This window comes from Gracilinanus agilis, chromosome X (assembly GCF_016433145.1).
Source record: "Gracilinanus agilis isolate LMUSP501 chromosome X, AgileGrace, whole genome shotgun sequence".
NCBI classification, from domain to species: domain Eukaryota; kingdom Metazoa; phylum Chordata; class Mammalia; order Didelphimorphia; family Didelphidae; genus Gracilinanus; species Gracilinanus agilis.
The window spans coordinates 33,599,503-33,622,004 of record NC_058136.1 but is presented as its reverse complement, the minus strand read 5'-3'; the positions used below and the strand labels follow the sequence as shown (position 1 = coordinate 33,622,004).

The following is a 22,502-nucleotide window of genomic DNA, read 5'->3' as shown; positions in this document are numbered from 1 at the left end:
TGTCCTCACTGGGGAGAGAGGCTATGTATGTTATCAAATGTGAGACAATTTACATAAGAGAGATCCTGTAGGAGGGAGAGCCCAGGAATGGTTTATATGACCCCAGCTTCAAGTAGAATGCAGAACTTTTAAGATGACAGAAAGAAACTTTGTGAAACGAATGTGGGGAGAAAACCCCCCAACAACCTCCTACAAAGATAAATCAGAATTTCTTACTCATCATCAGGAATTGCATAGTACAGAGAAACCTTTTGAGTGTTATGAATGTGAGAAAGGCATCAGGATTGACTCAAACAGTTATCTGAACCCCAGAAAATTCATTCTAGAAAGAGACTACCTTTTGACTATAAAGACTATAGAAGAGTCTCCAGCAGGAGCTCAAATGACATTAAACATCAGAGAATCTACAGTGAAATTAAATCCTAGACATGTGAGTGTGGAGAAGCCTTTTAACAGTAGGTTTTTGAATGAATACCAGAGAATTGACAGTGGAGAGGAACTCTGTGAAGATCATGGATACGGGAAAGCCTCCTGTCATTTCAAACCTCATTAGATATCAGAGAATTTGCAATGGAGCCCCGTGAATGTAAGTAATATGGGAAGCTCTTCAAACTGAGTTCAGCATGCCTTGATCAGAAAATTCACACTAGATTGACTTTCTAAGTAACAAATATGAGAAAGGCTTTATGGAATACATCTTTATTACATTTAAAATAAATCATATTTGAGAAATATCCCATGAATGGAAAGAATGTTGGAAAGTCTTCACGTAGATCTTTGATGCTATTAAATGTCTGAGTGGAAAATAACCCTATGAATGTACATAACTGTTAAAAGTTCTCACCTAGAGCTTGGACCTCATTCAGCATCAGAAAAATTCAAATCTGATATTTGAACCTTTGATGAAAGAAATATAGGAATGAGACTTACAAATTTGTTGCTATTCAAAGTATCCAGACTAGCCATAGATTTTATAAAACTTTGACATTTAAGACCCTGACATTCCCAGGGTAAAAGACTAGAATAGAACCTGCGAGTTTCTTTCTTGACGCAACTGCTCTCCCTAAGCACTCTTACTACAGTGAGCCCTGTAGACGCTGCCTTCCCTGCATATTATCAAGTTGATGACCTCGAACGTATGAAACAACCCTTTCAAGCCTCTCGAAGAAGTCATACCCCCGTCAGCTTAGCTTTTACCTGTTGACCACCTCTCTTTTTAGTGTGACCTGCTTTGCTCTTTTTCCCAACAACAACAACAACAACAAAAACACGGCACCAGGTTTGGTCCTGTGTTCCACCCACATCCACAGAGGCTCCTCCTAGCTCAAGCCAAGGAATTTTGCCTCAACTACTTGACAGGATGGGGAGGGTGCCATGATGTTTGGGAAAACTTTTGATTCAGTATCTTTGATTATCAACTTTGTGCTATTGCTGTCCTGGGTTTGGGGTAGTTCCTATCTATGTGTGCTTTCTGGGATGTTTGGGAAATGGGCAAGTTTTATAAGATTGTTTAGATACCTGTTACCGCAGTTTTGTGTTTTGGCAAAGGTTTGTGCTGACCTTCCTTAAGGTAGAACTAAGCCCTCACCTTTTCCCAAGAATTTCTTGGAATATTTTCTTTATGATCAGAAACCAGAGGGCAGAGATCAAGAAGGGAGGGGAGTTTGGGATTTGGAAAGTTTAATGACACTGGAATGACAATGTGGATGTATTTAATGCTAGAAGTTCAGGACAATCAGGGCTGAACCCCTGTGCCCTGTCTAGGTGGGGCATACCCTAGTTTCAGAACCCTAGATTGAGTTAGTAGCTATATGAGAGATATATATCCATATATACATGCATATGTGGATATAGATAGGTAAGGTAGATAGATAGATCTGTATATGTGTATATAAATCCCCAATCTCTGAATTTTTTCATTTTTGACTTCTGGGACTAGATAAATTTAAGCCTGGAGGTATCTTGTCTGTATTATAAAGTCATATGTAAGGATCCTGCAGGCTGGCTGGTGGAAAACACCTCTGCAGGACCAACTTTACTAACTGTCTGGGCAATGCACCACCTTGAGATCACAACTCCGAGACGCATGGATCCATCTCACATGTTCTCGAGGATCGAATGTTGAATCACTGCTCTCTTAAAATTTGACTCTACCTTAAATTTGTCATCTGGGTTTTTAGCCCTGACCATACTCTTCATCAAGCTGTATCTATTCAGTCATCTTTTGAATAGATCGTCTCTGGGTGTGCTGTTGAAACTGTGATGTAAGACTTTCTAATTTTTTCTTTTGGGCTACAGCCCAGGATTGGACTTCTAAGCAGCTTTTCCTCAGAGAAGTCAAATGAACTTACAAAGACCTACAACAGAAGGAGGCTGCTAATTGCTGGGTCCAGTACCCACAGTAAGGCCTAAAACTGTTTTAGACCTTCAAGTCTCTTCAAGTTATGTATCCAAGATCTGAATTATAAGAAGTTAAGATAGTCCACCAAGTAGGGGTCTTAAATACCTAAATGAGAATAACCTGGTTCAGGTTCAGGTTTCAGAGAATAGTAAACCATTTTCTCCAAGTTGAAAGGCAAATATGCTCTTAGGTAGAGTTCTCTCCCTACATTGTATTGGCCCATTACTCTTAGCTTAGTGTTGTGTCTAGATAGGGCCAGATTCATGTAGCTGGGCTTGACCAGCCTCCCATCTTACTTAAGCAGAGAAGAAACCCATGGCTGGTCATTTTGTGTCTGTATTGTGACAGCATTTGCCATTATATATAAACCTTTCTGTAAAAATACCCCTTTCCCTAAGCAAGGCAGTCTAAGCTAGCTGAGTCCTCTGTAAGTAAAAGTCCCATATACTACTTGGAGTTGTTAGTAAGATACCATGTGCAAGGCCAGTAGTCCTGCTTTTGTGTACTGGTAGGTTGAGTGTTACTCAAGGTTGAAGATTGGCATTACATGCCTCTTACCCTCAAATGGAGACAAGAAATTCTAAAGTTCTATTTTTTAAAATCTTGGTATCTGCTCATGGGCTCCAGACTAGGTTGGGAGGCAAGTGGCTGGGGAAGGTCGAATGGACCAGAAGTCAGAGTGAAGGTGAAAATCAGAGTTAGAGTCAGAAAATGGGAATGTTATAAGTTAGGAAGTTTTAAATGGGAATTTTTCAGAGAAATAACAGGATGCTAGGCAGTAGTAGAAATGAAGGTAAATTTTATTAGAGTTGAAGAGATTAAGGAACTTTGAGGTCAGAGTATTAAGAGGGCCATCATGTGGATTCTGCAATCACTGAAGATGATAAAGGGACAGGATGAAGAGGAAGACTGAGCCATTTGTTGATAGCATTGAGCAGGATTGACAAATATCCTGGAAATCAATAGATCATATTTTCGTAGCGTGAACTTAAAGAGAGAGGTTGATGAGTGTAGTTTTCTTTGACTAAAGTATTTGTGTTTGCTTTTAATCGCCCTTCGGTATTTCTGAAATTTTATTTTAGGATGGTACAAAATGTTTTTCTGAACATTTATCTGAACTTAGATATTTTTCATTATGTTAAATGTAGGCTTTGGCATCTTAGATTTGTCACATGTCTTGTTTATTATATTGTGGTTTATGTTCCTAATGTTACAAAAAATATATAGTTTATTAAACCGTGCATTTAAAGATGGTACAACTCTTTTCCTTCATTGCGCTGCAAAATAAATTTGCTGCCAATGTCATTCTTAATGTAATTTGTTTCAATTTTCTGTCTTGAATTTCTTTAGGTCCTGTCTTCCTATGGAACAACTTGTGCACAGCAGGGGATATGTCTTTTATCACTTTTATTATGTAACTCCTTTTTTTCCCTAAGAACAATACTAGTTTTACATGTCCACCAGATATGAAGCTGGTCAACATATTTGATTCAAAAAATGTTCTAATAGTTGCAGAAAGAAAAACAAGACAGTGTCTGCTCTTAGGGAACACGGGGTCTATGTACATAAGCAAGTGTGAGATAAGATATCACACAATAAAAGCAAAGAATGAGGTTGAGATAAAACTTAGAAATAAGAAGGGGAGAACACTCCTTTGAGAGGGTTTATGTGGAAGAGGTTGGAGCCCCAGGTAAAATCTTTTTATTTTGACTCCCTCCCTATCCTCTGATGGAGAATCAGGGAAGACTTTCCAGATGAGGTGGTTACTAAGCTGATCCTTGAAGGATGAGATAAAGTTCAATAAGTATTGATACAAAGGGAGCCTCTAGGTATGGTTGGTAGGTGATAGAAGCAGGAATAAGCAAGAAGTGACTGAGGAACATCTTGTAATCCAGTTTGACTAGAAAGGTAAGTTGGTGCCAGATTGTTGAGAACCTTAAATGCCAGGCAGAGAAGTCTATATATTGTCATATAGTAGACAGTTTAAAGACACTAAAGGTGTTTTGGGTAGAGGAATAAGATCAGACCTGTGCTTTAGGAAGATTTTGCAGGTGTCTAAAGGATGAATTAGACTAAATCTAGGAAAAACAATGTGATTGTGAGAATTCAAATGATAGAAGATAAAAGTCAAACCAAGGCAGTGGCCTCAGATTGAAAGAGATAGATTGAAGAGATTTATGAATATAGAATTAACGGGGTTAAGCAATTTGCTAGATAAGGAGAAAGAAGATTCAAAGAAAACTCAAAAGTTTTGGGGCTACATAACTTCAAAGGATGGTAGTATGTCTATAGAAATGGTTAAGTTGGGAGCAAGGGACAGGTTTAAGTGAGCAAATTAGTTCAGTTTTATATTTCTTGGATTGGAATTTCTAGCAGGACATCTATGTGGTGATATCTGATGTATTGGCTGGAATTGTCTTACTCCACCAGCTCATTTGGCTGTGTAGGTAATTGAAGTCGTAGGAATGGATGAGATTAGCAAAAGTAGAATAACCCAAGGATAGTAGTAATGAATGTTTATTTGAAAGAATAACCCAGAAAGAACAATATCATGACAGCTAGAAGGAAAGATTTTCAAGAAAGGTAGAGGTTATTGACATTGGTCTTAGAAGGTTGAGAATTGGTGACGAAGAAAATCATTGGGATTTGGAAATTGAGGTTATTGGTGATCTCAGAGAGGAATAAAGTATTATGAACAGCGTCCAGTCACAGTTGAGAAATGGATGGTGAGTAAGTAATAAACTACTTTTTCTAGAAGTTTAGCAGTTATGAGAGGAGAGAGATAAACAATTGCTTGAAGGGATATTTGAGTCAAGGAACCTTGTTTGCTTCTTTTAGTTTAGAGAAGATGAAAGCTTGTAGGCAGAAGGAAAGGAATCATTAGAAAGGGTGAGGATTTAAACACAGGAAGAAAAAATTGATAGAGCAAGGTCCTAGAAAATGCTAAATGGGTTGGCATGGGATCAAGAGTGCCACTTAATTCTGGGACTGGATGAATGAAGAGATAAAGGAGTTTTGAGATGTGGAGAAAAATGACAGCTAATATCTGGTGGATTCAGTATTTAAATAGAAGTCAAAGTTACCTATTGTAAAAATGGAATAGATTTAGAGGCTCAACAAGAAAAATTTGGTCACAGTGTGGTAAGGAGATAGCCATGAAGAATTGCCACATACTGGTGAATTCTCAGAAAAAATAGCCTGGTATTCTTGGGGAGTCAGCTCAGTTTTGTGACTTTGCAGTTGAAAAAGTAGAGAAATCAGGTAATAAGGTGAAGAAGTAGGGACTATGGATCTTCAGAGTGGGAATAATGGAAGAACGGACAGGATTTAAAAATAGAATACTTTATTGAAACAGTGAACTCTAGGATTTAGAACAGTGATGAGAGCAAGGAAGAAGAGATTGGGAGTGAAGAGAACCTCTAGGAGGAATGAGAATGAAAGACTTGGGAATTTCAGAGTTTAGCATCATGGAGGTGAAAGTCTCAAGTAAAACTGATTCTGTTGTGACCACTTGATATTAGAGAACTGAAGTCAGTTGATTTTGACAAACCAGGAAGTTAGGGTGGTTGGAGTCAGTAGACTGCCGAAGCCACTGAATATGATGTCGAGTGGGGATGGAAAAAAGGAAACCAGGTTCCAAAGTTATCCAGGAAGGTGAGAGTGTATCCAAGGCTTAAGGAGAGGTAAGTAAAATTAGATCCCCTGTACTCCAAAGGGGGAGAGGCTTTTGAGTGATAGTCAAAGGTGGCAGCAGATTACCAAATGCAAGTTAGCAAAGATGCCAACACAGATTTATTGATTGATGGATGAGTCCTGTAAGTCAATGAAGTCACCATCAAAGAAGACGAAGCCAACTTTCAGTTAGTGCTAATAGGTAGAAGAAATGGAAGAAGTTGAGGATGTTAACAAGGAAAAGGGTTTTCCAGAGATGACAGTGGAAATGGATAAAGAGTTAGGATGAGCATTAGAGAGATGCAAATTTTAGGTAAGATGCAGTCCCTATACCAGTCTAGCCAATATGAATAATTGGAAAACACAGTATTATATGAGAAGTGCAGAGCAAAATGCCACAGGCCATGGGTGGATGTGGATGAGAGTGGAGAAAAGTAGCAGTGAAAGGGAATTTTGCAGTTATGTAGTAGTACAGGATGACTGCTTTGGGGAGCTGGAGGTTAAAAATCTGCTAAATAGCTTATAGATAATGCTTATAGCATAAATGGAGAATTTGAAAATGGAATTAAGAGTCTAAAAGAGTTAAAAAGCCCCAAATGGGATATTGTTTAAAGATCTTCCCATCTCCTATGTGACTCAGCAGGCTTAGTGGTATAGGAAGAGTTCAGTAGTCAGTACAAGTGGAATTGGAGGTAGAAGGGGAGGCCATCACAGATTATCTGCCAGCTTAGTGCCTTCTGCTTTTTCGTAGCATTTGGTCAAATTGGTTCTAGTAATTGTTATAACTTATTTATAATGGTACAGTGGATTCTCCTTTTTAGTAATTTACTTTGCTTTCGCAGATATGAGGATTTATATTTAATTCATTATAATATTTTTGCTGTTTTTTTATTTGAGCTAATTCTGCTATACCATTAATTTATACTTAGTATTAATTCCTTTTTTTTTTTCAGTAGAGACTAACTTTGCATTTTCTTAGAAATTAAAATGACCCTATATGGTTTCTCTGATATGTCATAATATTACATGCACTTATCTGAATAGCTGGTTCTGAATTGTTTTCTTGGTTTTAAAGCTGCGCCTAGTATACCTGTTCAACTATATCAGGGCAGTTTAGTTCACTTACATATATATTAGTGATGTGTTCTTAAAATGTTATTTAGGCATTAGTGATATTTTAACATGTTATTTAGGTAATTTTAAAAAATCAAAAGAAGATTCTTTTTAATACTGATTTAGCTCTTTCAGATTTTTTTCTCCCCTGTATCAATTAGTCTTTTATGTACCATGAAGTTCAATTTTTAAGAATTGAAATCCTATATAAAATGATAAGAGTTGTGAGGAACTTCCCAGATCACGTAGTCCAACTTCTCACCATCTGTTGAAGAAAAATCCAAGCTACCACTTCCCTTACATGTTGTTATAAACATCCTCATTTTGAACATTTCCAGTGACAAGGACCTCACGATGCCTCTTAGTACAGTTTTAGAAAAGTACAGTTGTTAGTAAGTTCCTTTTTTTAACTGAGTCATAGTCTTCTTGCACATTGCATTTGGTCACAGTTCTGCCCTTTTTGGAACCTACAGAAAGTTTTCTTCCATATGATAGTCCCAGGGTATTTGAAGAGTGATCACATCTATTCATATGTCTTCTCTTTTCTAGTCTCAGTACCTTTTGTTCCTCCAACTGTTCTTCACATGAGGTAGTTACTCTGGATTCTTGTTGAACCTGCTTTCTAATGATCATTGTTTTCTTACTGCTTACAAATTAGTTTTTTAAAATCCATTCTAAAATTTTGCCAAGGCTTGGCGTTAAGCTTACCAACTCATTTTTTATAGTTTGCCATTTTCCAAATTGGAATATTTCTTGTTTCTTCAGTGGTACCTCTCATATTCATTATGACGTCTTAGAGATTGCCAACAACAGTTCAATAATTTTCTCTACAAGGTTTTTCAGTATGTTAGGATGTTGTCCATCTGGACCTGGAGACTTGAAATTATTTAAAGCAGTTAGATGATTAGCTCATTGTCTTCTTAACCATCTCAGGCTTTAGATCCCTTTAAAGTTTTTTTCCTACCCTTTCTGTCTGTAGGCCATTGTCCACAATCAAGAAGATAAAAAAAAGAGAACTTGCTTTCTCTTCTTGGTTCATATTTTTTCATTTGTATCAAATGGTGGATCTGCCCCTTCCTCCTATTTCTTGGTAGAGGTTTAACTCCTTTTTTCAGCTTTGAGAGTTATACTGTCTGCTGAAAGGGAGAGAAGGAGAATGCTTTCCTTTCCTCCTAATTAATTTGTTATATTTGCACCCTTTGTGATCATGTTAAAACAGTATTATTCTCTTTGGGAACATACCTTTCCTGATGCCAGTCTTCTGAATATTCGTGCACTTTTGTGGATTTTAAATTGGTACAAAAACTTGCCTTTTATCATTAGATTGTTCTAGCTAGAAATGATTTTGGGAATTTCTTAGATTTCTCTTTCTGTGACACTATTGAAGCATAGAAATATATACATATGCATATTTTTTAAATAGCATGGCTCTTGCAAAATTGGTGGTTATTTTTATGCAGTAATTTTTTTTCTATTTAGATATATTCCTTAAATTTGAAAATCAAGAATTTTGCCTCTGAATGGGCATTGTTTATTTTGAATTTTTCTTAACTTAAAAAAATTCTTCCATTAATATTAAATCATCTGCTTGTTTTACAGACTATTTTGACTTTTCATGTCTATCTTGCATATTCTTTTCCCATCCTCTAGTATTCCTATAAATTAGAGGTTATTTCTAAGTGAGCATTTTTTTAGTAATCTTAACTTACATTATTAGAAAAGGTACATAAGTAATTTTTCTTAATTTGTTTTCTCACTCCAATTATATGAATATGCTTACTATTTTCTCTGTTTGGCTACTGTGATTTCCTGCTTACTCTCCTTTTAATATTCTTATATCATTTCCTTCTGGAGTAGTGGAAGCATTAAGATCTCTAAGCCTCCTTAATGAGCAAAAGGTCTGTCTTGAAATACTTGTATAATATTCATAAGAGTTATATTATTGCATTTCTCTTTGTTTTCCCTATTTGCTCATTTTCTTTTATTGGTAAATATTCACTTTAGTGAACATTTATTTTACTAGGAATAATGGCCAATGAACGCATCTTTTTTGAAATTACCTTTTTTTTTTCCTGTAGTTCATTTAACGGTTTACTCTTTCTTATGATTTTGCTAAGTCTGAATTATTATTCTGGGATCAGGAGATCTGAGTCCAGAATATTCATGTGTTAGGCTCTGGGGGCTTTTTTGGGGCATTCATCTATACTATTCACCAACTGTCAGAAAAATGACTTCTCAATGGATGATTTATGTGGTAAGTTCACCCAAATGCCAGAAATATGGATGACAGCCCCTTATCTACCTACCTGTACCTCTCCCCCCAAACTCATATAACCTAATGAAATTAATTGGAAGGTATTTTTTTTCATCAGCTTGGATCTCTGATGAGAGTCAAAGGTCAAAGACAGGTACTGAGGATTTTTCTTCCAGGTGCTTCTAGAAGGAAGACTGTCCTGCTCCAGGTCTGTAAAACCAAGTCTCACGACAACCATCTGTGCCACGTAAGCTCCATCGTCCTCAGATCAGTTCGTGAGATACAGCAGCATCAAAAGATGGCTTCCCAACTTTCCTCTGTATACAGGGAAAAGGCCCTATCTCTGACTCATTTCAGTGATGTTCCACCAATTTCCCTTACTTCCCAGGGATGCTGGGCCAGTGATTGATGGGGAGACAAGATTTAACAGTTGCCTCTGCTTTGGAAACTTTTAGTAGTATAATTAATTGAGAGAAGGTGAAGGAGGAAATAAAGGAGGTGGGAGTGGTGGCTAGCTCACTTTATAGCTAGCATTTGCACATTTGTGTACCATATAGAGTTGACTGATATTGAGAGTGGGAGGAGGTGTTCTGATAGCCTTGACCTGTGTTCTATTAAGTAATTCTTATCTGTAAACTGGACAAAAACAAAAAACCAAAGGAACCTTTATAAATGTTCACAGCCTGAATTTCTGCCCTGATCCTTAATTCTCTTCAGCTAGTATCCAGTAACATGCCACCCTAATGTTCAGTGCTTATAGGTTAGGACTTTTCACTTTTGCAAAATAGATCAGCAGGAAAGAAGTCTATTTAAAAATACTTCCACTACATTCTACCCATGACTGTTGAGTTTGCCTCTTAAGGAAGTTATATTGGGTTCAACAAGAGCTCTTTGCAGGGTGGGGAGAAAGGGAATTCTGGAGTACAGTCTGTACTGTCCTCTGGTATTTCATGAATTAAAGCTCACCTCCTGTTTTCCTTTAAGGGATTCTGTTACTCCACACCAGCATCCTTGAATTGGATCTTACATTGATATTTGACAGTGTAGAAATGTGTTCTGATTTTTACAGAAAGTTGTTGAGAGTGTATTTCTTCTTTATTCCACCCTTGTCTCATCCCTCCGGATCCCGGTATATATATACATTTACACTGCTGTTTATCATAGAACAGCTGTGGGTATGTCCTTTAAGACCAGTGGGTATTACTATGAGGGTGAGAAAAATGTTTTTAGTGGCAATAATTCTGTCCTGTTACTATGTCTGAGTCTGATAATTTGTTTTTATTTGGTCTTGTTTAAATGGGTTTTGAGTTTAGAATTTCCATTTCATGCAGTCCAATTCCACTGTATCCAAAGAATGTAATGGCCAGGCCTGTGCTCACATGAATGTAGTTGTTCCTTTTGAGCAAGGGGAAAACAGTGTTGTGAAATAAGTCAGAAGGTTCTCCCACCACTTTCCCTAATCCTTCCTATTTATTCTTTTCATCTACCTGCAGCTGGCTAATATTCAGATGTGCCCTCAAAGCACACCAGTAAACTGCCTAATAGTCTCTTTGCATAATGGGTCACCTTACAGTAGCTGTGTCAAAAAAGATCACAGACAAATAGTGTTAAAAAGCACCTATGGTCCTGATAGGTTCTCTACTACATATTAAGTACTACTGTTCACACTCATGGGGAAGGTTTTCAGATTACATGTATAAACATGCAGCTATTTATTTCCACGATAACGTAATATCAAAAGTAAAATAGCAGCTGTGTTTGCATGTGTGCAAATCCTGTGCGCGCACGTGTGTGTGTGTGTGTGTGTGTGTGTGTGTGTGTGTGTGTATAATTGGAATAATGGATTAGACAGGAAAACTTAAGTATGATCTCAATTATGTAAGCCCATGTTTATACAATTTCCAGGGGAGTTTCAAGCCCACACTCCATTTCTAAGAAACACATCACAAAATTTAGCATAATTTATATTTCAGCCCTTGATGTAGTCATTTTCTAGCAAAACTTATTCCTAGATCTAACTAGGAGGCATAAGGTGTCTGTTGGAGGACATTGTAAATGGATGGGCTATGTTTCTTAAAAGATAAGAATGGGCCATATTAAAAATATGAAAAGATAGGATCAAGCTGGCCAGTTAATTTCTACTTGCATTCTCTCCATGTTTCTGGCCTCGGAAGCCCTCTGCTTTATGCATTTAATTCATAAGGGAAAGTGTCTTGTACAACTATCACAATATTATGGAAATGACTGAATCCAGAGTTGTCATCCTTACTAGAGCATTCCCTTGGGAGGTTTGGGGAGGGGTTCCTTAGAATTGATAACTGGGGAGGTGCACCTTTATCCAGGACTTTGGAAGGTAATTGAGTATTCAATATTTACATAAATGTACAGTGTCTCTGTTGGCAATATGAAAACAATTATCCAGTTCTCTAAGGCCTACAAGAATAAATCCTTCATGGACAGTGGGATTTTTTTCCCTTTCTTTAGGGAAAAGGGAGAGCAAACCAGAGCTGGGATGCAGTTTCCCATTTCCAAGTTGGTATGTCCTTATTGTGAAGGTTACATCCTGGTACTCAATCAGACCCTGTGATGTTAGACTTGGTGTATAATGCAGGGATAACCTATCCAGTCTTTTTTTTTTTTTTCTGTCTTTACTACTTGATGGAATATGGGCCCAGAAGTCTCCCCATATGGATACCATGTCAGGAGACCTGTGGATGAAATGTTATATTCAAATCATTGTTCAACAAAATGAGAATTTGCTTAATTGAATTGCTATTTAACCTAAACAGCTTCTGTTTATCAGTTCTGCTGATTGAAGACAGAATAACAAAAATACTTCGTATTCCACAAACTGTCGTGGAGGCGCAGGAAAAAAATATTGGCTTTGGAATCAGAAGACCTGGATTCAGGTTTCCCCCTAATACTATATATGACTTCAGGCAATTTTGCTAAATTTCCTTGGGTCTTTGTTTTATTTGTAAGAAGAGGCATTTAGACTAAATGGTCTCTAAGGTTTGATCTAGTCCTAGATCTCTGATCTTAAAAGAACTCTTAAGAAAGGGAAACATTATGAAGGCATGTGTTAATGTGTACCAATTGCCTAGGCCAGTGATGGCAAAACTTTTAGAGACTGAGTGCCCAAACTATAACCCTCACACTACATGTAAACCTCCTTGGGCAGAGGAGCGGGTCATGTGAGAAATGGGCTGAGGTGCATATGGAGAAAGGTGAAGGGAGCAGCCTCCTCTGGCACACATGCCATAGGTTCATCAACACAGGCCTAGACAAGCAAAGTCTGTGAAGAGAACTGTGCCCTACAATCTGATAATAACAAGTACAAGTTATTGTCTAGAGTGGGTGAAAGATTTCTCAAGAGTGCAGTTTGTGTGCAAATAGACAACTTTAAAATGCCTATTCAATCAGACACTTCCCAGCTGTGTGACCCTGGGCAAGTCACTTGACCCCCCTTGTCCATCCTTACCACTTTTCCACCTATGAGACAACACACAGAAGTTAAGGGTTTAAAAAAAAAATTAAAAAAGAAATTAAATGCCTATTCAGCAATTCATAATGAAGTACATCCTGAGAAACTTCATAAAATTTAGCATATGCATTCCACTTATGATAATTATATACTACTAATAATTAACAAATTTCCCCTGGCACAAAACCTATTTTAAATGAATGATTCCTTGATTGCTTATGGAAATTTGGAATTTAGTTTATAGTGCCACAGATTTTGGGTGAAAATGAGAGAACCTCTTGACATTTTGCTTTTTCCTTTATTAAGAGGAAAAAAACAGATGAAATGAAACAATAACTGTTCAGATGTCAGGATCTAATTCTAATATAGCTTGAAACTGTTTACTGAAAAACTTTTTTTCTTTTTCCTAACTGTATATTATTTCCCTTTCTTACCTAAGGGCAGGCAGTTGCCATATTAAAAGAGACATACGTGAATAGATAAAAAATTTCTGGTTCACACTCATGCATGCAACCAAAAAAATTAAGCACTAGTTAAGTGTAATTGAATAACAATTTTCTTAATTTTCTCTGTCCTTTTTTTTGGAGCTAGGGAAAGTGAGAAGAGAATTCACTTTGGGTATTATAAATCATCTTATCTGGTTCTCAGCAATCAGTTAAGGGTTTGGGTATTGTCAGTGAAATGATTGAATTCATGTAGATTGAGGAATTTCTTTTCTCTGCGAGCTCTTTTAAATATATTAAGACAAGAAAGGTGTTCTTGAGATCTGTCATATGGGGGGAATTTTCTTCGAGACTCTAAATGAGCATTCCAACCAGACGTTTTCCTCATCCTGTACACTTTTGGGTTTGGGGGGGAGATAAGAGGGGAGGAAGCCAAAGGGAGAGGTTCTGGCACCAAATAAATAAGCTTGTTAAATGTTTTCCTATACACTTGTTAGGTTTGAGAACACTGGAAAACCTTCTCATTCTCTTGGTTATCTTTGGGACACCACAAATTTCCTGGGGGGCAGGGGAAGGGAGCAAATATATGTCTTATTGAAGAGGTAGGTACAGGGTTGGTGTTTCTATTTGAGATAATTATATGGTTTGTGGAAATTGCCTTCTAAGGAAGGTTATAATAGATGAGTGTTTTTATGGAAGAAAATAAGAAATGCCATCTCAGAGAAAAGCAAGATCTTCCATTACTCAATCCAGAGGTAATTGTTTTTCTCTTGGTTGTAAAAAAGCCATCCTTAATTACAGTGCTAGGTGCTTTAGAGCTTAGAAACTTCTTTTTTGGACATTGGAAAGAATTGATCAGTCTCTTGTTCATCAGTCACCAAAAATAGCAAATTCCCTCTTAATGGATGATTATGTGGTAAGTTTTCTTTCACCAAAAATATGAGCCCCACTCCCCCAACTTGGATGACCTAATGAGACTAATTGGAAGGCATTTTTTTTTCATCAGCTTGGATCTCTGATGAGAGTCAAAGGTCAAAGACAGGTACTGAGGATTTTTCTTCCAGGTGCTTCTAGAAGGAAGACTGTCCTGCTCCAGGTCTGTAAAACAAGTCTCACGACAACCATCTGTGCCACGTAAGCTCCATCGTCCTCAGATCAGTTCGTGAGATACAGCAGCATCAAAAGATGGCTTCCCAACTTTCCTCTGTATACAGGGAAAAGGCCCTATCTCTGACTCATTTCAGTGATGTTCCACCAATTTCCCTCACTTCCCAGGGATGCTGGGCCAGTGATTGATGGGGAGACAAGATTTAACAGCTTGGAAACTTAGTAGTATAATTAATTGAGAAGATAAAGGAGGTGGGAATGGAATCTGGCTTAACTCCATGACTGATTTTTTTGCAAGTTTGCCCATAACTTGTAAGTTTAGCAGCCACATTAGCAAAAAAAGTAAAGAAAATCCACACATACAACTCATGTATTGAAGCCATATTTATTGATATGAAATTATGGGATGCACTGAGCTTGTTTTTGGCCTCAGATCAGCAGGAAAATACCTACTGAAAAATAGACCCCAAAACACTTCCATCTCCAGCCCTGGTGCTTGGGTTTATGAGGGTAACACATGTTATTGCTAATAGTTGTAATATCTTTGACATTTCTAGCAGCTTAGGTAGAGGTAGATGAGTGGCTTAGTCTTTCATTTTAAGCAAAAAAAGGTTTTGATTCCTTCATGATCAAGATCTTATCAGTTTTCTTGCTTCAGTGATCTATACCGCCTCAGGCACATTGGATCATAGCAAACCTGGGAGTGTTTTATCCTGCAACTGTGAAAGGATATTACTTACCCTCTGGCCTTGCAGTTTTTAATTAGACTATTTTGAAGAGAAAGCAAAGAGCATTCTCCAGCAAAATAAGTAAGGCAGGAAAAGAGATGTTTAATATTTTTCTTGCTGGGGTTGGGAGGAGAAAAGTCATGATTCCTTCCTGTACTATTTAGTAGAAAAAAAAGGCATCTGGGAAGTCACCTAATCCAAAGTAAATTCACAGATTTATTTTTGTACATGTACATACATATAAAGCCATGTGTGTACAGATGTGTACAGCATCACAATTGAACTATGAAATGATAATGTAGGTATACCATTTAGCAGATATCCCCATCTAAGTTCTTGCTGAGGAAGGGCTTCCTATTCCAAAAATAAAAAGTAGTCATTTCCATTAAAGGATTTTCTTGAGGAGAGGGAAGGAACATTTATAACCACTTGCTTAGCTAGTTGACTGAAGTAACTACCATGTGCTTTTTCATTGCTTTGAAGAAAGATGAGTGGATCTGAAATGGGAGAGTAAGGCCTTATTTTGAGAACAGGTTTGATAATCTGCAATATAGCATTCATGCCTTTGCAAGTAAATTCTAATCTCAGAGTTTAGAACTCAAAGCCATGTAGAACAAACCAAGGCCTGTTTGACTGCTTTGTATGCTTCTGCATTCAGAAGAATATGGAGCAGTGAAAGAATACTGTATATGGGATCTGAGGACCTTAGTTTTGATACTTTAGTACCTTTCTGACTATGCTAGTCACCGAATAACTCTAGGCCTGTCATGTAAAACAAAAGGGTACAACTATGAACTCTTAAGGATCCTTTTAGCTGGAAAGTCAGTATCCTAATCTGCAATCTTGGGCAAGTAATGTACCCTTTCTGGGCTCCAATATCTTTTATGACCTTGTGATTCATGAGGTATGTCAGGAGACAAATTAGGAAACACCAACATATTGAATGGAAATGAGAGCCTCTGAGCTTTCAGCTGGACTTTATATCAATTAAGCACCTACTATGTGCTGGGGATATAGAGGTAAACTTGAAGGGAAATAAACATTAATTGCCTACTGTGTGCCAGGCATTATATTTGAAGTACTTCACAAATAACAAAGTGATGAAGCCTCTGGCCTCAAGAAGCTTATAAGGGGAGAGAGAGAGAGACTACTATGTAGGTAGATGTAAGATCCCCAGTAAATAGGTGGGAAGGGTGGGAGTGGAAGATGTTACACAGTAGGCGCTATTTGACTATATATACAGGAAATTCCGGCCAACCAGTACAAAAGCCCTGGGATAGATGAAATGCGTATAGCAAGGAAGCCAATTTATACTGTGGAGTATAACATATACATAAGAATATTTGGGAGAGTAGGAGAGGACTAAAGGAGGGTCTTACATGTCCAGTGGAATGACACGTGCTTGATCAATCATACCTTAGGTGTGGCATTCCCAGGAGGTTATTGATAAGTGGGTGATCTTTACTTTTGGAAAATCACTGATAGCTGTCATGATTGTTTGGAGTCAGGAAAGATGGGTAGGGAAACCAGTATGTAGGCGATTATCACAAGAATTGATATAAATAACAAGGAATGATACTTGAAATAGCGAAAATAAGGAAAGGCTTTTGGCAGAAGGTGGGATTTTAGCTACAACTGAAGAAAACCAGAGGGGCCATAAGATGGAAATGAGAGAACTCCAGGATTCAGAGGCAGCTAGTGAAAATGCCTAGAAGTGGATTTTTGGAGAGTAGTATGGATAATAGAATCAGGGGTGGGGGAAGGAGGTCATAAAATATTAAACATTTTGTGTCTTGGAGGTAATAGAGCCATTGAAATTGAATGCTTGGAAGAATTCAAGAGAATGCTTCTTAGGGACATCAGTTTGATAGGTAAGTGGAGAAAAATAGGATTGAATAGATACTAGCAAGATATATTAGTAGGCTAAAAGGCCTGCACCAGGGTGGTGGTAGCATCAGGAGAAGAAACATTTGTGAGATGTTACCAAGGTAAAGTTGACAATATTTGGCAGACATTGAAGGTGGAGAGTGAGGAAGATATATGTAGAAACAACTTCCCAACAAGTAAGTGTGAGTAAGCATTTTTGAGTATGATGCCAGGATTTGGAGGATGATACTATCTTCCACAGGGAGATGAGATGAATTGTCATGGACCGGTTGAATCTGAGATGTTTATAGAACATTTAGATTGATATGGCCCAGAGGCAATTGGAGATACTGTAGAAATAGAGATCAGGAGAGGTTTGTGTTAGATAAATAGTTCTGAGAGTTATCAGTAAGGGATGATAACTGAATCTATGGGAACTGTTGAGATCACCAAGTACAATAGAAGAGAAGAGGCCAAGAACAGAGCTTTGGGTGGGGGATACCCATAGCTAGTAGACGTGACTTGGATGAAGATATATGAAAGATGACTTGAGAAGGAGCAGTTAGACAGGTAGGAGGACAACCAGGAGAGACTAATGTTAGTGAAAACTTAAGTGTTAAGCAAATGAGGATTTTTGGCAATGACCAAGGCACAGAAAGATTAGGAAAGATAAAGACAGAAAATCTGCATTTAGATGTGGCAATTAAGAAATCACTACTATGTTTGGAACAAGTAATTTTTATTGAAAAGATAAAAAATCAGAGTACAAAAGGTTGAGAGGTGAGAATGTAGAGGCCCTAATGGTAGATAGCCTCAGAGAATTTTAGCTGCTAATGGAAGGAGAGCTATAGGACACTTGCAAGTAGAGATGGTAAGATCCAAAGAGGGTTTTTTAAGATGGGAAGACAAGGGCATGTTTCTAGGCAGCAAGAAAGCAGTCATGAGATAGGGAGTGATTGAAGGCTGAGGAAGTGGGTAGTTTGTTGAATTGGATAGGATGGAGTTGAGGGCACATAGCATCTCTTACATCTGACCCCTTTTCTTCACTAACATCAGAAACACTCAAATTAGGGTCCTCATTACCTTTCTGTTGGATATTTGAATAATGTTCTAATAATTATCTAGTTACTTTTCTGGATTGTTGGATGATTTATTTCCCTGTCTCGAAGTTGATCAATGTGCCTGGTACTGGGGATACCAGAACAAAGAATAAATAATCCCTATTCAAAATGAGCTTGCTTTTCCAGAGAGAGTGCCTCCTCTAATTGGGAAGAGGAGTATATATTAAATGTGGCAATACCGCATAAAGTTGATAAATATGTATACACAAACACCCACCCCCCAAGAAATTAAATACAAGTAGTTTGGGAAAGTGGGAATCGGAGAAAAAAAATTCATACAAAATAAGATACCTGAGCCTCATTTTAAATGGAGAGGAACTTGGGTAGAGGCTAGGTGCTTGTACATTTTAGGCATGGGGAATGGAGTGTTGTGAGGAACAGAGAGTCATCTTGGCTAATTCACAGGGCAGGGAGCTCATGGATGTCCAATGAGGCTAGAAAAGTTAGAACCAAGTTGTGTAGGGCTTTAAAAAGCATATAGGTGAGTTTCTATGTTAGCCACTAGAGTTGATTGTATAAGGAGGCTACATGTTAAGCTCTGTTTAAGGAAAATGATTTAGTAACATATATAATGGCAGTGAAAAGTCAAAGTGTTGAGAGACTTAAGGCAGAAAGACCATTTAGGAGAATATTGTAATATCATCTGTCAATTTTTCTCTAACCTGAGGCTCAGCACTCCCTTGTACTCTTAAAAGTTTTCAAGGATCCCTCAAAGAGTTTTTGTTTGTTTTTTGGTCTATCAATGTATATTGTTAGACATTAAAACATCTTGGTACTATGAAAATAGTTTTGATCTTATGGTCTCCTGGGGAGTTCCTAGAACACTTTTGAGAACTGCTGACGTCCTCATATCATATGCAAACTCTTGGAATTTAAAGCTATTTGTGATTTAACTTTCTAGGCTTATTACTTATCACTCCCCTCTATGAGCAAATTCTCCATGAGAGTAGAAAAGCACAGGATATCTTTCAAGAAGTATCCATTTTGAGTGGACCTAAAATGGTATTGTTATTAGGCTGGAAAGGTGGAGTTGAAGAGGGTGCCATAAATGGCAAAGGAGTTTGACCTTGACTCACTAGGGAACCACTGGATTTTTTAGCATGGCCAGACGGTGTGTTGAACACTGAGGGGAGGGGAGAGGAGGGGGTGTGTGTACAAAGAAAGACAAAAGATAATCCCTTTTCTCAAGAAGTTCGTGGTCTAATGAGGGAGCCAAAAGCTCTACAAAGAAGGTACGTACAAGATAAATTTAAAGTAATCCACACAGGGAAGGCTCTGGAGATGAGGGAAATCAGGAGAGGCTTCTTGTAGAAGGTGGGACATCATGTAAGCCAGAATGCAAAGGTGAAGAGGGAGTGCATTTCATGTATGTGGAAAATGCTTAGAGCCAAAAGAAGCATCTTAGTCAAGGAATGATAAAGAGACTGGTGTCACTGAATGAAGAGTATGGGATGTGGAGTGGGTGTAAGGTATAAGATTGGGAATGGCAAGAGTCCTGGCTATGAAGGACTTTGAATGCCAATCTGAGGATACTTGATAGGGAGTCTATTGTGGGGGGCACAATGTGGTCTGATATGCACCTTAGGAAGATCAAAGCTGAGTGGAGGATTGACTGTTAGAAAAGGGAGAGTTGAGCCAGGGTGACCGATGAGCAGGTTATTGCAATAGTCTAGATGTGAGGTGAGGTGATCCTATACCAAGATGGGGGTAGTGCCAGAAGGAAGAGAGCTGATGAGATCACCAAGTGAAAGAGTATGAAGAGAGAACAGAAGACCCAGACAACTCAGTAGGACACCCAACCTTATTGGGACATCCAGCAATGGAAACTGAGAAGGAATAGGAGTGATAGGAAGAAAGTCAGGATAGTATAGTGTCAGGAAAACTTAAGTGAGATTGATGGATAGTGTTGAAGGTTGCAGAGGAATAAAGAAGGATGAAGATTGAAGAAAAAGCCATTAAATTTGGCACATATGAAATTGTTAGTAACTTTAGAGAGAGCAATTTTGATGCAGTGATGAGGTCACAATGCAGACTAGAAAGTTAAGAATGAGAGGAAAGGAAGTAGAGGTAGCTATTGTAGATGGTCATTTCAAGAAGTTTAGCCATAAAAGGAAAGCGATAAGAGTGGTAGTTAGTAAAGATTAATGGATTGAGTGAGGATTTGGGGGAGAATGAGGAAGACATGGTCATATTTGTAGATAATAGAGAAGTAACCAGTAGAGTGAAGTGAGAGTGGGGATGGTAGAGGGTACAGTCTGCTGGAGAACATGAAATGGTTTAGGATCATCCATACCTGTAGAAAGGTTTGCCTTGGCAAGGAGAAGAGCCACCTTTTATGTGAGACAGGTGAAGGAGGAGATAATGGCCCATGGCATCTGTATGATATGAAATGAGAAGAAGGAGCTCTTGGGAATGATTCACTTTTTTTAGGCTATTGCCCTAATGCAGGTCATCAGGATGATTGCAGTAGCCTCTTCATATTGCTGCCAGAATAATGCCAGAGTCTGGTTAACAGAAGTTTTTTGCTTGAAAATCTTAAGTGATTTCCTGTTGTTTTCCAAGTCAAGTTCAAACTGAGTATAACTTAAAGCCCTCCATGATGTGATACAACTTGACCTTTCCAATTTTTTCTCATTCTGTTTCCTTATATGTATTGACAATCCAGCCAGAGTATACTGCCCTCTGCCACCTGAATGTGTATTGCTTGCACATTTATTTCCATACTTTTCCTCAGACTTCCCTATGCCTAACCTGCCCTTCCTTACCATCTTGCCTTCTTGATTTTCTTCCCAACCCAAATGGTTCCTTCCAGTAGCCTTCCCTGAGCCTCACCTGTCAATTTTTACTTTCATCCAGACCCCATAAGGACTATTTTTTCAAAACTAATGCATTTTCTAACATGCTATTTGTGTTAGAATCCTTAAGTTCCTCCTTGATAGAAGGGATTTTTATCTAAACTCTACCTTAGCATAACACTTGTACATGGTAGCACTTAATAAATGCCTGTTTTTTCCTGGTGTGAATGCTGGTTATCTTCTGCATCTCGGCTGCTTTGGGATCAGCAAGTTCTTTGAGAAAGCCAGTTTTAAAGAATTATAAGGTTGCTACTAGAAGGGGATGTTCCATAAGACCTGAGGTTCTATTGAAAACTTCTGGTGTAGGAGTAGTCATTCAGACCAGGGGGTCAGCACCAGATCAGGGAAGCAAGAGGATGCAGGGTACTAACTTTCTGCTTCACTCCATCCTCCCAAAATTTGGCCCTTTTTTGTTGGTTATGTGTAGTCCTACTCCCACCTTACTCTAATGCCAGCATGATCTGCCATGCTGCTACCTGACCCAGCCCATGCCATGAAGGCTAAAGAGTTGAACACTAAGATCTTGAGAATGTAGATTAGTAGAAAGACTCCTGCTAATGCCAAACTGTATACATTGGAGCTTCCATATTCTCTCTGGTGGAAGCCCCTCATGTGCTAGGTGCTGGAGGAGGCCCCCCGAGTTGTGACTATTGGAGAATATATTCTTGCCTACCTGCTATGGCTGCTATGTATCCTAGAACTCTGAGCTGGAAAGAGCCATTGAGATCACCTCAATTCTCTGTACTTTTTTAGGTAAGGCAGCTGAGATCCAGAGATGTTAAGTGATTTGCCCACCTTCACACATGTGAGTGACATAGGAAGCCTTGTGGAATGTGAGTGTGGTGAGAATCATTCCAGCTGGAAGGTCATAAACCTCACTACCTGGGTGATTCAGATGAGACCTAGTCTTCATGCCAATTTTTAGGTAGTTAAGTTGGTATGGATTTTATAGAAGGTTAGTCAGAACTGGTTCCTTTCAGTAATGTGTCCCCTAGGGGTATATTGTTCACTACTTAGATGATAGGAAGATTATGGGCAAGCTACCCTAGTGGTAGTCTCCAGTGTGTGTGAATCCATATGAATTCCCCACCATCATTTTGTCATAGAATCAGGAGGGCTTGGGTTCAAATCCTACCTTTGAAACTAGCTGCATGACCATGGTAATGTCACTCCTCCAAATCTCAGCTTGTTTACCCATTAAGTGGGCATAAGAATACCTGTAGCACACTATTCACTCACATTCGAATAATGTGTTGATTTATGGTTATCTATTTCTAGGACATCCAAGTGAAGTTGCCCTATAGATAAGTTGCAGATGTAAGATTGGAGCTCATAAGGGAGTTCTGGGAATCAGTGCTCTGGGAGTAAATGGGTTTGTTCATGGAAAGAATATATTTAGAGAAAAGAGAGTCCATGCACAGAACCTTGGGAAATACGAACATTAAGGGGTTAAAATGA

General features: G+C 38.3%; 1 protein-coding gene across 1 annotated transcript in view; it reads left to right on the top strand.

Annotated features, from left to right (window-relative positions):
- LOC123253629 (zinc finger protein 208-like) overlaps positions 1–22,502 on the top strand; it is a 274,976-nt gene that overhangs the window by 28,222 nt on the left and 224,252 nt on the right. Inside the window, exon 2 of the mRNA XM_044682794.1 lies at positions 6,567–6,572. Within this exon, the coding sequence (XP_044538729.1) occupies positions 6,567–6,572 (6 nt within the window). The remainder of the gene's footprint in view (positions 1–6,566; positions 6,573–22,502) is intronic.